This window comes from Haliaeetus albicilla, chromosome 19 (genome assembly GCF_947461875.1).
Source record: "Haliaeetus albicilla chromosome 19, bHalAlb1.1, whole genome shotgun sequence".
Lineage (NCBI taxonomy): Eukaryota > Metazoa > Chordata > Aves > Accipitriformes > Accipitridae > Haliaeetus > Haliaeetus albicilla.
The window spans coordinates 13,837,661-13,853,468 of record NC_091501.1 but is presented as its reverse complement, the minus strand read 5'-3'; the positions used below and the strand labels follow the sequence as shown (position 1 = coordinate 13,853,468).

Below are 15,808 nucleotides of genomic sequence, written 5' to 3'. Positions count from 1 at the left end.
TCACATAGTCACATGCAGAAGGGCAATTTCAAGATGTTAAGCATTTTATTGAGGTCAGTTTTACCGAAACATGAGACCTGGGGTAACCCCCAAAGTAGCCTGTAAAGACACAGTCCACACAGAATAAAGGGCAAGGATGGACAAAAATGACAAAGCAGAAGGAAGAAGCGAAATAATCAGTTATTAAACACAGCCCTAGGAAACAGGCATTCTGCCCTGATGAGTTAGAAGATTTCAGTTTATCCCTTATCTCTTTCTGGTGAAAGCTCAAATAAGTGATTACAGAACAAGCATTAGAAAATAAGCAGAATAGAGGCGGTATTCTTGATTGGCAATTCAACAAGTAGGAAATATAGCTCTTCAGATGCCATACTGGGAATATTTCTCAATGCCACCACTAAGGATATGAAAGAAATAATTAAGACAATTGTGGGGAGGGAAGAAGAGTTAAGGAATATCCTTTTATCCGTATTAGAACAAACCTGGTGCAAACTACAAGCCAAAGACTCCAAGGTTAGTTACAGATCCAGAAAGTTTAAGGTGGGTGCAAAACAGGTGATCCACTTGGGAAGACAAAATTCCAATGCATTAAGGGAAGAAAGAACAAGAAAAAAAAAATAATTGAGTTTCCTAAGGAAGCAAATGCTGTCTGTGGTGCCACGGAAGTCAATTAGATAGTTTTCAGCTACAGTGATGGACCAATCCCCTGGGGTACTAAAAAAAAACCAAAACCAAACCAAACCAGAATCTCAAGGGGCATATGCAACAGCAGAGATACTGGTTTGGTTCCTCCTCACTTTCTGGCACCTTTGTCCATGTTGAAAAAATAAAACATGTTATAAGAAAAAGCAATTAAAATGTTTTTCAAGACACAATAGCAGCATACAAAACGCCCTCCAATGAGAAATATGATAAAGTCATTCAAACTTTTTATGCCATAACATTAGAAAAATAGCAAAAATGCAATAACAGAGCAGTGAAGAATGAGTTTCACCCAAAGAAATGCTGAACAGCAGGAGCTTTTCTGGATTATTTTAGTTGAGTGTACACATCCATGTCACACCATCACTTCTTACTTAAAAACAGCTGCAGAAGGCTCCTGCTGGGGCCGCTGCCGTTAGCTGAAGCTCTGATCTTCCTGTCTTGATACAAGTCATCAAGTCGCATTTCCTGCTGGAATTAAAGTGGCAGCCCCTAGGGACTATGCAGCTGCCCAATTTATATCAGACAGAATCTGAAGCAAGCAGCAGATTTTTTCAAACCGTTATTTATTTATTTATTTATTTATTTATTTATTATAAACCCCAAAGTCTATTAAGAGTTTTCTCCCTCCCCACTTTCCAAGCATTTGCATTTTTAAACAATTAAAAGAAAACATGGGCATTTCAAGGCCTGTGCACAAAAGCTAGAGGCAGGAAAACGTATGGGTAAAAACTCACTGGCATCAAACCAAACCGTGCCTATAACATAAAAATGAACCGAGAGATCGAACAAAAAGCTTCAAGGATATTAGTTATTGCATCATTAGTAGTTATTTGATACAGGTGGTATATGAATACTATGAAGGTTATTTATAAAACAACAAAAGCTGCAGATCATGGCACAAAAGTATTTTGGGTCAGAGCAAAAAGAGGAGAGCAACAGGGAAACTGTCCTGGCCAAGTGCTCAAATCACCCGGTGCCAGGCAAGGACAGCTACAGGGTCATTGCTAAAGATGCCAGAAGCCAGAAATGCAGACTACTGTCTTTTTTGTTCTGTACTTCTACAGTGCTTAACATGGCAAGAACCAGGTCAATGAAGAATGTTCCTAACAGCTATGATAGGTTATGATAAATAAGAGTTTGGAGAAGATCATGTGGCATCCCATTAAGTAGTCTCTCTAGTTAAACACAGATACCCATAACTCAAAGAAAGTCTTAAGTTACCAGACATTCAACACTCCTTAATCATCAAGCAGAGTAAAAAACAGTCTCTCTCTTGTATGTGTTTCTTTTTTTTAAAAAGAATATCAAAACCAAGGCAAAGTTGCTCTACTTCAAAACGAAGAATCACAGAACCCTACAAAAGTATTAATCTCTCTTTTTTTAAAAGAATAAAAAGCAAATCAAACTAGAGTATGTTAAATTGTGCATTAGAAGGGCTCTCAGCTGGGTTCCACTTCCAAAATTACTTGAGAGCACATTATAATTAGCAAAGGTATGTGACAGTTTTATATCCCTCTATGATGCATGATTAAAGCCAGGCAGCCCAGCTCCACTGCAAGTTCTGCATGCCGTCAAAACAGATGTGACAAGAACTACAAGCTGCTCCCAGACAGACTGTGAGAAAGCATGGGCAGATAACTTTTTGGCCATCAAAGGGGTAAGACACGATACAAAACTAATTAAAGCACAAAACTCCTTGGAGAGGTAGGTAAACTATGTTTTACATGAGGTTATGTGAAGCATCTTGTGCTTGAGCCGTAGTGCTCCAGCCCAAGAACAAGGATGAGAACAAGCTCCTACCTTCCCCTCTGAGGTGCAACAGGGAGCAAAGTTTACAGCCTAAAGATTAACAGCTCACAGCCTTGGCACGAGGATGCAGAGCACAAATGACCGGAGAAATTGCTGCTGTAACGCCACTGTGATGATCTGTGAAACTGCTGATTTTTACCCCGTGAGACAGATACCTACTATCTGTCTGCAACAGAAAAATATGGAGTCCTGGCCCATTGTGAAAAGCCAAATCTGAACTCCACACAAATTCTGCCTCTTACATTTGCATGTCTTTGTCTGCTGAGCACTCAAAAAATCAATTACAGGCTCAACTCCTTACCATTAACTGGGGACAAACTAGGTACAGCAGGGAAGCTGTGCATCAGCGAAGGCCTATGCCGCTTGAACTTGGGTTAGAGGGAGCAAAGGTTTTTGAAATAAATGTGTAAGCTAGGTTTTAAAAATGCACATTCATTTGGATAAATATTCCATAGCTGGTTTGTAAGCATGAAACAGTGAGCCAAGTTTGTTTCTGAGAAGTGTATCCAAGCCATCATTTTTATTCTCGTTTACCTACAGATTTCCATATTTAGACTACATCTTAATGCTTCTTCCTTTGTGACATGCCTCTGCATGCAGCTCCTTTCCCTCTGTCTCCAGGTAGCTTCCCCCATTGCTTCCTCTGCAGCGCTTCAGAGCCCACCACCCTGACATCCCAGTGGCTCCAGGTAGTTTTCCTGATATATTCCTTCAGCCACTTCCACCGTGCTGCTCCTGTTGTGTTCTTTTCCTCATCTCCTCTGCAGAAACGACTTTTTTCGTTTCTGCCCTGCCCATGAGGTAGTCACCTTCTACAGGACGTGCTGTAGAAAGGTGCAGCTGGTTTCTCCCTCAGGCACCTCATGCTTTCCCTAGCACAACCATTCAGGTGAGGTGCAAGTTCTCACAACTTCACTACGTGACTTTGCACTCCTCCACGTCCTACGGCACCTCTCGTGCATGGACGGACACACAGCAACAGCTACATAGGTACCCAGCCATGCCGCACACGCACCCTGACTAGGCTGCACAAAACCACAGTTGGGTTACCAGCCCTTCCTTCTGCGATGACATTGCCTCCTTGCAGCTTTTGCATCTCAGAGTTAACCAAAGCTGTATTTACACAGGCACAAACTGGGACCTACATGCAATACTGAATAACTACACATTGTTGAGCTGCCAGGTGAGTCACGTAACTGGGCGTGAGTGTATATGCACTTGTCCATGTGTAACTTTTCCCAGAAAGACAGACAGACCACTTGCCCAACGACTCACCCATGATTCATCCCTGAATTTTGTTAGTTAGAACAGCTGAGAAAGGGAAGGCAGTTAAACAGTGCAACTGCTAAGTGGACACTTGTAGATCTGGAGAGTTTAGGAGAACCTCACAATGTGGAATTTATGAAATTTATCAAAGACAAATCTGCCACTGCTTCTACAAGCGTGAGCTGGTTAACGTGGGCAAAACACTTAAACCACTACTTTCTGGTATGAAGAAATAAACTTGCTGCATGTTTATAAGCAAGATTATATTGCTCTGTGGCTATTTTGATGAAGGAGGTACACATGATTGCAGTCCCTTTACAATCAAGCATCTCATCACATCGGTTTCATTCAGAGACAGAAAATGCAGTGCAGCTGCCTGGTTCAGGTCCTGATACCCACTTATGCTGAATGTCAACACAGCAATGCAAAAGAACTTACTTAAGTGGCAGATATATATATAAAAAACCCCCACCTATCTAAATTTTGTTGAACTTAATTAGTTAATCAGAAATAGAGCTTTCGATGCAAGCACTTATGGTTATGCCTATACACCAGCCTCAGCCTCTGCACAACAGGGGAATCTTAGGAAGCAGGATTGCTTAACACCTCTTCTAAGCAACTGCGAGCATTGCCAAGCTGTCCTTGTCTCCACAATTATGCTTTCCTATTAACATGATTCACAGAAGAACAAATAAAACACACTGCAACAAGCCTTCATTATCACTGGGAGCATATTTCACTGCATGAGTGGCAATCCTCTAAAGAATGATGTCCTACAGATGTCTCAGTTTGGGACACTACTTTGGTGGACACTAACAAAGTGTCTCTGGATCTTGAAACATCAAGAGTACGTGACAAATCACTTTCCAACATCCTGCAACTGAGCTGATTCCAATACTCCTCTTATTTCTAAGAAAATAATTAACAATTGTCCCTCTGTAAAGCAATGGGATCTTCCATGCAAGTGAAGTGGCTGCAGAGCAGCAAGTTTTATTCTATGCAATACATATAAAATGTCGAAAACATATGTGATGATTTAAAGACTTAGTGTGATATCACTAATTTGACCAAATTGAGTGCAGAGCATAACAGCAGATGTGAATGTTCACTGTATGCACTAGTGCTACAGCAGAGCATCAACATTTGCATGGGATCTGAACAAAGAAGTTTGCTTAACAATGGGTCTGTAAAACTAAAAACCTGCAACTCAACCCAAGAAGAGCCAGAATTCCCTTCCACTCGGTGAAGCATCTGGCCTCATTGCTGGTGGCTGCTCATCACTGCCATGTCATCACTCTACAGCCGTGAAACATCCCCGTGACTGTGTTAATTAGCTCCCCTTGCAAAGCGTGTAAGCCATAGAGCGAGGTTACTCACGTGATGTCTCTGCGCTGATAGCAACCTTGAAGTAGGCAGGCGATCAGGTCGCTGATAAACTCCACATCATCCCTGTGAAGAGCAGCTTCCAGTTCCTAATGAGCAGAAAGGAGAGAAAAAAATTTCCAACCATCAAACTAATTCCTTAAAATTTACTGCTAGCGATCAGGACCAAAAAGACCCAAGCAGCCTCAAGTACGTGTACTACAGCAGAGCATACACTGGGTAAGCTGACCTTCCCCATCATTAAAAATACTGCTACTACTACCTCTTCATTGCAAGAGTTTATGGGAAGACCTTGAAAGGCTTTTACTGAATGTCACTCTCTAGCCAGAAGACTAATGCTTTTGTCTGGAAACAGAAAAATAGGGTTCAGTGAGGTTGAGATACTACAGCCTAATAAGAAAGCCATGATTTCTCCCATGTTCAGCTGATGGGCAGGAATCAACAGTTTCATTCTCTTGCTTTGCTTTCCACTTGCTAAGGCTGGTGAGTTCATTTAAAAGATGTGCTCAGAAAGCGTGGCCCTAAAAGCCACTTACACAGAGAAGTAGCAGTTTCAGATGGAGAGCCAGAAATGGCTGAAAGCTAGCAAGCAAATGCCTCAAAGACAAGCAGGCATTTTGATCATTTAACTTATTTCTCTTTGGGTTTGGGGTTTTTGGGGGTTTTTTTCCCCCTCCAGTAAGAGAGAAAGAAACGATTGAGGGATATCAGACCTCATGACCCAAAACCTCAAACCTTGATGAAGGGGTGGAGAGTATCATGGCTTATTTCACGTAAAGGAGTGATGCAGGAACTGATCCACAAAAAGGATAAACTTCTGAAATGTAGTTATTATGAATTTTGCCCATGTTGTGAGAAATATCTGGTTTTTCAGCTAGCAATCTCAAGCTTTGTTTACAAAATATTACTAGGTTAACTACAGTTGTATTTATATGCCAGAAAATCATTCACAGTAAGAAAAATCCACTTCCTGTAAGACTTATAATCTGTAGTATATAGCACTTAACAAGATTTAATATGGATAAACAACATAGGCATAAGAAGCCATTCTTTTTGGGTTTCAGAGTAAATAATGGATTGAATACAAATTCCTACTTGAATGTTACTCAACAGACTGTTACACAAATGGCTAAGCTAATGGCTACAGAATAAAGGTTAATGGCCAGAGAATAAAGGATAAACGTTTTGGCACTTACCCAATAAAGAAGAGAAAGTGCTTTTTTATTAGACCGCAGTAACTGCAGTAATAAAATTATTGATAACAGATTGCAGATTAAACGCCGCTTGTAGTTTTTTATTGGAAATGTATTAATGACATATTTTCATTATCAACACTGCTCTTATTTACCTCTTGTGCAATATCCAAAGTGCTTCACAAGCAGAAGCCTGACATCTGCCTTGTGAAGAATGTATTAAACGCATCTATTATATGTGAAAACTTGAGGTAAGGAAAGGGCAGTGGGCAGCCAAAGCCTGACACAGCGTCCCTGCCACAGAGCTAGGAAAAAGTCCCAAGAATCTCTGTTCTGGCCTCTAGACGACTACCCTGCTTAGTGACAAATTAATACAAAAACTGCAGTTGCTGCTTGCCACCCCTTGGAGAGAGTGATATTGTTGCATAAATAGTAATCACACTATAGAAATAGCAATTACTGGGTAAATTCACTTGGTAAGCAGTTAGTATTTTGGAGGTGTTGACTTATTTTATTTGTAAATTACTTTAGTGGACATCTGCCTTCTAACAAAATATACCTGAGAGGGGGGAAAAAACCCCCAAAGTATGCAATGTGCTAAAACGTCCCAGATGTGTTACCACAGTAAACTTGCAGCTTGTGAAAAATGACATGTTAAGACCCACAATAAAGGGTGGGGGGAAAGTAAGTCTTCAGGATGTTCCCCCCCGGTTCAGCCTCTCCCTCATCCACACACACTTGTGCACTAAAGCTGTCAGTCAGCAGCCTGCCTCTGCTGGGATGCAACAGCCTTTTGTATGAAGGAATATTTAAATTGCTTCCCGTGAGCCTTTTCAGCCTGCTGTTTGACTAACACTCCTTAAGCAGCGGCCACAACCGGCTCAGATAGCCCCTATCTGCAGCCATTGTTTTCCAGGCCCGGGAGTGACCTTTCCATTTTCGGAGCCAGCAGGTCACCCTGGGAGCTGGAGGACATTCCTTGGGCACTGGGCAGTGTGCTGTCTCCTGGGCAGGGACTCACCAGTCTTCCCCAAAACACCTGGCTGGGTAGTTTCCCCCCTCCTTTGCTGCCTCCTCTCTCCCAGGTGGGTGCTCCTCGTCCTTGCCTTCATGGCAGGTGCGGCACCGATTTGGGGACCCGACCCGGCCGCAGATGGATCTTGCAGCCGCTGGCTAAAAGGGGCACTGGGCACACAGACTGACGCGGGACTGGGTGTGGAGTCCCGGCACCATGCTGGGTTGACGGGCTCTGGCATGAGTCAGGATTAATCAGCACACATTTAGTACGAGGCTAATGAAGGTCCATCATCAGCAGGTGTAAGGCTGTCAGTGCCTCTGTAAAAAGGTGCTTGCACTGTGCTCCCCAATGCCATGGGTGCTGCCCGTAGCCCACTCTGGACCTCTGGTCCTACCGACAGTCGCACCTGGTGCCAGTCGGTTATGATAAAGGCACAGTTCAAGTATCACCGTGATTATTTGTCTTGGAAAAAAGATACTGACATTGTTCTGTAAAGTTTTTGTCTACCTTTTTTCTGTTGCTGCTTGCAATAGTGCAAAAGCAGCGAGAGGTGCTTTAATTTCCCAGGACTGGGTCTATTGGTCCTGTTTAACGGAATGTCATGATTTTTTATCCCACTGGGTTCTCCCGCTTTCTGCCCCAGAACACCTAAATCCTGGGCTTTTCCCACATGCCCAGGATGCTGTGGGAACGCCAGGGACCAGGAGGACGCGATGCAAATCTTAACATCTCAGGACCGTGAACAAAGAGTTAGGATCCCCTTGGTTTTTCACCTAACGCTTCAGCCCACTTTTTGCAGGAGGAGGAATAAACCTTGTTTTTCCAGCCCTCCCCTCCAACGAGGGATGGCCAGCAAAGTGGCACGGTGCTCGAGTGGTGCATCCGAGCAGAGGTGGCCAAAGTGACGCCAAGGACTCCCAGGAGAAAGAGGCCACCAAACCCCCCCTGGTTCTCAGGGCAAACCCTGCCCCGGGCGCCCGTCCCCATGCTCCTCCAGCCTGGCCAGGGCAAGCGGCTGGGTTTCCTCCCCGCCACCATCCTCCCCACGCCTCCAACCCTTTTGTTTTTCCCCTTTTCTCTTTGAGCACTGAGCTGTGAGCACAGAAATCTGAACCTTGCCAAAACGCTTTGGGGACGGCACAGAAAGGAAACAGAAGAGGCAGCAAATCAGCAGAGGAAGGGGGGGGGACACATCTCCTCCTCCTCTAGCTGGAGAGAGCAACAGACAGGAGAAAAGCAGGATTCTCCCCCTCTCCAGCTGGCGTCACACCTCATTAGGGAAAAGCCTGTTTAACGTCTTTCCCTCCCCCCAGCCCGGGACTAAATCCTCCCTGAGTCAGGCAAGGGCTTTCGGGAAGAGGTGGCCGCCGGAACAAGGGTGACCACCTCACCCGGGAGGAGCGCTGGCCCGAAGCAGGGCGAGCCGGGGTGGGCAAGAGGGCATCAACCCATCCCTCCCTGCTCCCTGGGAAAATAGCTGGCAGGGGTGGGCTGCGAGAGAAGGGCCCCGCTGCCCCACGCCTGCCCCCCTGCCCCATGCCAGGCACTCCAGCAGGTATGGCTAACCCCACCGGTGGTGTGCTGCTGGCCAAGGGTTGAGTCTAAAACAAACACTGCTCCCCCAGAGCTGCTGTAAGCATGTATTAAACCCTGATATCACCTCCATTCGGTTGCAATTGCTACTTCGGTCTGCTCTTGACAGCACCCAAGTGCTGCGGCCTCTGGACGCGTGGTGACCCAAGCCCCATGCAGCCCAGAGTATAGTCCTTCTTGATATCTGCCCAGATTTTTGAGAGGAAAGACAGTCAGCTTCCCGGGTAAAAGTAAACGAATGAGTCCACAGCCGTGACAGCAGTGACACCACTGTCACCAACACCAGCGCTGAGGTGACGGCGGGGCTGCTGCATGCACTGGCTTTGTGAACTATGGAAAGCAGCCAGGAAGACTCCAGCTCCTAGCAAGCTGTCCGCTTGGAGGGCAGTGTCACAAAGTTTGGGACCCTCATTTCAGAAAACAGGCTTTTCCAAAACCACAGGGAAGCCCAGCACATGCAAGAGCCCGGCATGAGCAGGCTGGCTGCTGAGGTACTGGACTACACTTCAAAGGCTTCCTCTGTGTTGGAGCTGAATCACCTATAACCGAATCTGATGGACATAACCAGTTTAAGCACAGCTAAGCCTTGTCCAAGTTAGCCATCAGTTTAAAAACCCCAATCCCTTCAGCTCTATTTCCACACCGCTGCTGTTATCAGCTTTCCATTGCAATGCTCCCAAGTGACACAACAGGCTTTTGCAGAGGCTTTAGGAGATCACCAAAAGCTACCAGTGGGCCATGCCAAGACAGCCCCAACCCATACGCTGAAACTTCAACGCCGTCACTGAATCGAGTCAGGACGTTCTTTTCCCCTCACAGATAATGAATGACAACAGGTACCTGGGCAAGAGTCAGGCAAATTCATGCAAACGAGTACGGTTACTGGGATTGGGCAGGAAGATGGGAAGTCAGCTGCGGGTCTGAAATGCTTCCAACAAGTGCCATTTATCCCTGTGTTGCGTGAAGCCGGTGTGCGTGCTTCACGTCTCTGGCTAGGAGCTCCTGCAGTCCTCCCCACCAAAGAGCCAGCCATCCCAGGAGGATGCAGGGACTTGGGGAGGGACCACTGCTCCCCGCAACACATCCCAGAGAGGGAAGTGCGGCACCCTCCTTTCGGCTGCAGAGCACACCCAGTCGATTCACCCAAAGCAGCAGCAGAAGGCCGATGCCATGAATAGTGGGACACGGTCCCAGAGCTGAGGTGACGGGATCCAGCTACACCATGAGCCAGTTGCTCTGCCAATCCCCACAACTCGGCTTGTTGGTCTGCCAGGGTGCTCAGCCCCCAGGACGTACTCAGCACACCTGAAAACACCATGCCCCCACCCAGCAGCCAGAGCGCTTTCTGCAGCCCAGTGCCATGCTCTCCCTGCTTGTGATTGCTGCCATCATATGGAAATAGTTTTCAAAATATGAAACCTACTGAGAGTGCCCTGCGCTGCATGACAAGGCAGCAGGGCATTCTGGGGAGTTAGGGGTATTTCTAGGGTCACGATACCCTAGAAGTGCAAACAGCAGTGGGTTTAGATGGCTGCCATAAAGTCAGAAAGAAGTTGTGGCTCCTGATCCTGATGGAATCTCCCAGCCATGTTATCTTAATTTTAAGCGGCTAGTTGGAGACACCACCCATTATCCAAGCCTGCAGCTGGACGCACCTCTCCCAGCTTCCCCACGGTCCTGCGGGAGCCTGCACGCTGCCCTCCCTCTATATCACGCTCCAGGGCTTCATGGCTTCCTGAGCCAAAAGGGCCCCCAACTTCTCCACTCCGCCTTTCCACCACAGGGAGAGCGGGCACTGAATGCCCTCCCTGTGCTCCTGGCGGCGGGGACCAAATCGGCAGCTCTCCTCAAGGAAACATCATCATCTTCACCTCACCCCCTGGGGACCACGAGCTTGGGGGAGCCAAGCTGGCCGCCTACAGTAGCTTCAGGGGTGCGAGGTGAAGAGTTTAGTGACACTCGGCACCGCAGTGGGCCCGGCTCTTCTCTGAGCCACCAGCCTGGTGTGTGCGAGGGCAAGGGATGAAGAGCAAACACATGAGGGAGGAGAAAAGCTACCTTGTCAGAAGGGGACTATCATTTGGGGAGGGGGGAAAAGCAAGGGCAGCAAAGGTATTCCCTTTTCCCATTTCTTTAGGTCCCCCCTTAACGTCTCTCAGTGCCTTCTGAGATCTCTACCTCCCTCGACTTTCTGTGAGCAGACTTTGAAGGCTATTTCAAGCACGTTGTAAATAGGGGCATAATGTTACTCCAGGGCTAAGCAGAGGTGTGAGATGACAGCTTTGTATGAGGGAGATGGTTATAAACAGAAAGCCAGGAAGAATTTGTCGTATTGCCTCCACATTACGGCTATTTGCAAAGAACAAATCCCACGTACTCCCCCCCGGTGCCAGCAGCGCAAAAGGGTAACGTCAGCCATCCTCTCCTCCAGCAGCTCCCTTCAGCTATGAAAGGGGATGCACAAACATTGAATTCTGCTCAGTTCAGCCCAAGTAGGTTTGAAAATGCAAACTTTTTCCAATGCCGATGGACATTTTTGGCCAGGCTAGAATTTTCTAGGCTTGGTTTATAGACATACTCTGGTTTTGTCCTCCTGTAGCCTCTATCAGGATGCTTAAAAATCTGAGACCACCATACTATCTATCTTACCACCTATCCCACTCACCAGAACAGTTCTTCTCCATCCAAGTTAACCTGCTGCCTGATCTCTCCTTTGGGACAGGGACCCTCCCCTGTTTGCACAGCATGCTGCTGCTCGCTCTCCAACTGGAATTTTTCACTTCTGTGTAATACAAACAAATACGAACAGCTCACGCTGGGTGGCTAAACTGTACTGAAAAGAGATTTCAGACTGATCAGTCCAGTCTCCCTCATGCCCTATAGCAGTGCACTGGTGCTAATAAAGCTTTCCTCTCCTCCTAGCTCATCTTGCCTGCAGTGCAAGTGATTTGGGACAAGAACTACATTCATTATGAATTTTATGCATTTTCAGCACTTAAAAGATGTAAAACTGCTACTCGTTCCGTTTCTTCCCCCTGCAAAGTACCTTTTCAGATGGACAGGGTACATCTGAAGCTCTGAAGTAACAAGCTATTAGTTTCTGTTTAATAGACATTAGTACTTTATGCCTCTAGAGCAGCTTTCATCCTGGAGCATCAAAGCATTTAAAGAACATTCAGTAAAGCCTTGCAGCATCTGTGAAGGAAGGGGAGGCACACACCCACATGCAGAGCAATTTTACAGATGGAGAAGCTAACAGAAGCCCCAGCATGCTTACCAGGGGCATGCTTCACTCAGTGGTGAGGCTGAGAGAAGCCATAAGGCTTGACACTTGATGCCACTGCAATCATCTTTCTTTTTCAGCAGTTTTATTAGCAGCCAAAGCATTTGGAGATCGTGCTATTTCCCTCCAAAGGATCATTTCTCCTTTCAAAATAATCCCCTCTTCCTTTGGAGCAGATAATCTACACCATTTGCCATAAGCCAGTTATGCTGGCTGAGGGGCAAGCATCGCACCGGGCACTGAGCTGGCTTTACATGGGAGAGAGACAGAAATCTCAGGCTCAGCAGAACTGATGGTCTCCAGCCTGTGGTTTGCAGACCTCTTGCAGACCCCGTGGAAGACTTCCAAGAGGCCTGCGAAAGGCAATTAAGAAAAGCAAGCTTAACACCAGTCTGCTTAAATTTCTAATCAGGGGTCTGTGTCTTTACGGGAAAAGTACTGGGGTCACGCCCTTAAAAAATCCCAAACCAAAACACCCCCACAAAGTGGCTGACCACTATTGCCCAAGCCACAAGTTCAACTCCTCTAGCTGAAAATAACCTCCAAGCACAACAGTATGAGAGGAAACACAGTCTGCTTGAATTGCATCCTGTTTGCCTCACCCTCAGAAAGATACCATTTATTATCACCTACAAAGGATCTCTCCCAGTAGCTGCGCTCGCACGGAGTATCAGATGTATTCAGATCATTAAACTACTTGTAGATTGTGCTGGTTTAGGCTTTTGAGGTTTTTTGCTGGGAAGACAGGCTGAGGAAATTGGTGAGCGGACAGCTAGACATTGGGACCATTCTGAAGCTAACTCATAATACCATATAGATTATATATTGTTAAGCTTGCACAGTCCCATGCCAGTAGTACCTTGCTGGTAAAACCAAACCAACCCCCAACTCCCTCTGTCCACAAATGCTGGATTTAGCATTCCCATTTACGGGCTAAGCACTACCAGCAGCTAAAGACTAAAAATTTAGGAACTGTTTTACATAGCGCCTTGGGTGAGCACAATCACACCAGTGGGGAACAGCATCAGCACGGCTCTACCTGTTCTAGATGTTGTTTCTGGGAAAAACATCACCGGGTTAGCTATGGTCCCTCCCCAGATGATTCTGCTGCACGATAAATAAAGAACAGCTGATCCTGCCGTGTCACCATCTCCTGCGGTAAGAGGCTTCCTGGGTACCTAGTGGGAGTTCTGCTAAGCTTTTAAGCCCATTGGCAACGTGGGGAACAGTCTGTAGCTCCAAAGCCAAGAGGCTCGAAGTAATAATCCGATTTCAAAGCTCCTCCTCCTCTCCAGCCAAAGGCAGCAAGGGAGGATGAGATCAGACTGTAGATGCTCTTCATTTTAGGTCTGGCCATTGCGCTCATCTGCTCAGCATGAGCACGGGGAAGGGAGAGGATAAGCGCCAAAATCTGGAATGGATTGCCTGGTTAAAGTTTCTGCAAAGATTTCAAGACTTACTGGGAAAATAGTTTTTTAACGGGGATTTTCACCGCTCTCAATAGAGGCACACTGGCCCATCTAAGCCAACCTCCACTTTTCTAGTTCACACACTGGCCAAAACTCCTGGGGAATTTACTCCCTGCCATTATGCACTGCTGAGGCACCATGGCATTCAAGCTATGCAGCTGGTTTGCACTCCCGCCGTGAAACTTCTCCCGTAACAGCAACAAGTGGTTCTCTGGCATTTACATCGCTCCCCGCTCCAGGATGTTATTAGCTGCCAGTTGATAAGCAAGCCATGAAAAAACTATCTTCACGGGTGTCGAAATAAACAGAAAGCCCAGATCAATCCTTCAGGATTCAGGTGATTCCCTTACATCCCTTCTACCCCTCAAACAAAAACGATGACCTGGCTTTTGAGTGGGGGAAAAAAGGTCCCTGCTCACCCTTGCCTGAAAAAGCAGGATGAAGCGATAAAACACATTAAGATTAAAAAAGGCTGTAAAGCCTTGCTTTTTTCCTTTAATCTGATCTCCACACCCAGCCATTCTTCTGCCTTCCCTTCGGATGCTGTGTGGAGCGCAGCCCACAGCGTACCCACCACAAACAAACCCTGGCTGGCAGCTCAGCGGGGAGATTGGCCTTAAAGTGCTGTCGGCACTAAAAACTCTTCCTCCTCGCTCTGGGTTGGACAAAAGAAAAGCTGCCGAGAGAGCCTGCAGCCACACACAGGTACCCCATGGGTTTCTAACACCGCGCGTGGCCAAGATGAATGGTGGGTGAATTCCAGTGCAGTCCTGTGCTGAAATCCAAGTTCCAGCATTTTTTTCTATTAATTTAGCAAAGAAGAATTTGCAGATGTATGAAATAGCTGCCTACCAATATCAATGCTGATGGTGCAGCCAGCCAGCTACTCAGATGTATGAACTGTCTGCAACAGGCTTAGTCTCAAGCCTAAGAGTAAGTTTTAAAAACACACAACTATTCCACGGCATAACAGTTTGTGGAACCATAACTAATAGGTCTTTCTGTACTCTTAGATAACCGTCTGCACTCCTCTGGATAGCCAAATGCATCACCTTGCTTATCTGTCAAACTCTCTGAGCTTATTCCGAGCTTATACAGCCCAGACATACTTCAATACAAAAATTAATGGCTTTTATACAATTTTTTTTACTATTATAAGAAACACAGATGCTACCACCCTAATGAGAGATATATGCACTAAGGGATAGGCTTGTCACAGGAAACGGTGTTTCAAGCCTGTCCAATATTGTAAGGCGAGTCACAGTTCCTTACACAGCCCTGGCTTCATAACGCACGTCACCACAGGATCCAAAGTCAAAATAAATAAGGGAAGTTACCTCTTCCAGTACTCGCACTCTACCTTCAGCCTTATCCAAAAATGTATTTCATCAGATGCATGGAAAAGGCCCCCAGAGCTTTTAAAGCCTGGTCAGAGCTCAGAGCGTCCACCCCCAGCGACTGCTATCTGGCACGCCTTCCCCGGCTGGTCCACTCTTCCTCGGCTGTCCTGCTGAACACGCAGACCTGCCCTGCTCTGCTGAGCCGCCATCTTCCACAGGATGCTAGTAAAAACCCAAACAGGACCCAATAGGGCTGCCTGGTGACCGAGGCGACTGCTCTCGGGACTGGGAGCAGCTGGGAGACAAACCGGGAGCCTCACGGGAATTCCCGTCCCCTTCCCCACAGGTGGGGAAAGGCAGAGGGGAGAAAGGTCTGCTCAGAAAAACAAAGCAAGAAGCTGGCTGTCCCAGGTTTTTAGGCTGAGTAAAGCGTAAAATCTCAGGAGCTGCTTCTTGCGACATACCGCGAGTAACTGGACATTCGCACAAGTGTCACTGGTGTGACTGTCCTGGCTAAGGCCCCTCGGCCAGAGGTGGCCATGAACCACCACCTCCACCTGCATCTGGAAGGAGCTCAGCTCATGTGTGTTTGCCAAGGGAAACAATACAGAGCCCTTCATGTGCTTAGGAGACGGGTGCTCCGTGTTTTACTCCACATCTGGCAACGCTGCTCCATAAAAAAGGTGATGGAGTGCTTGTAGCTCTCCTTCCAGAGCACAGGATGAATATCTTCTTCAACACATACGCCA

The 15,808-nt window shown here is 46.6% G+C and overlaps 1 protein-coding gene across 3 annotated transcripts in view; it reads right to left on the bottom strand.

Moving 5' to 3' along the window:
* CECR2 (CECR2 histone acetyl-lysine reader) overlaps positions 1 to 15,808 on the bottom strand; it is a 105,309-nt gene that overhangs the window by 47,994 nt on the left and 41,507 nt on the right. For all 3 annotated transcript variants that reach the window (XR_011328886.1, XM_069807731.1, XM_069807732.1), the window contains exon 2: positions 5,158 to 5,252. Coding sequence is in view for 2 of the 3 variants with exons in the window: in XM_069807731.1 (XP_069663832.1) it covers positions 5,158 to 5,252 (95 nt within the window). In the remaining variant the exon portion in view is untranslated. The remainder of the gene's footprint in view (positions 1 to 5,157; positions 5,253 to 15,808) is intronic.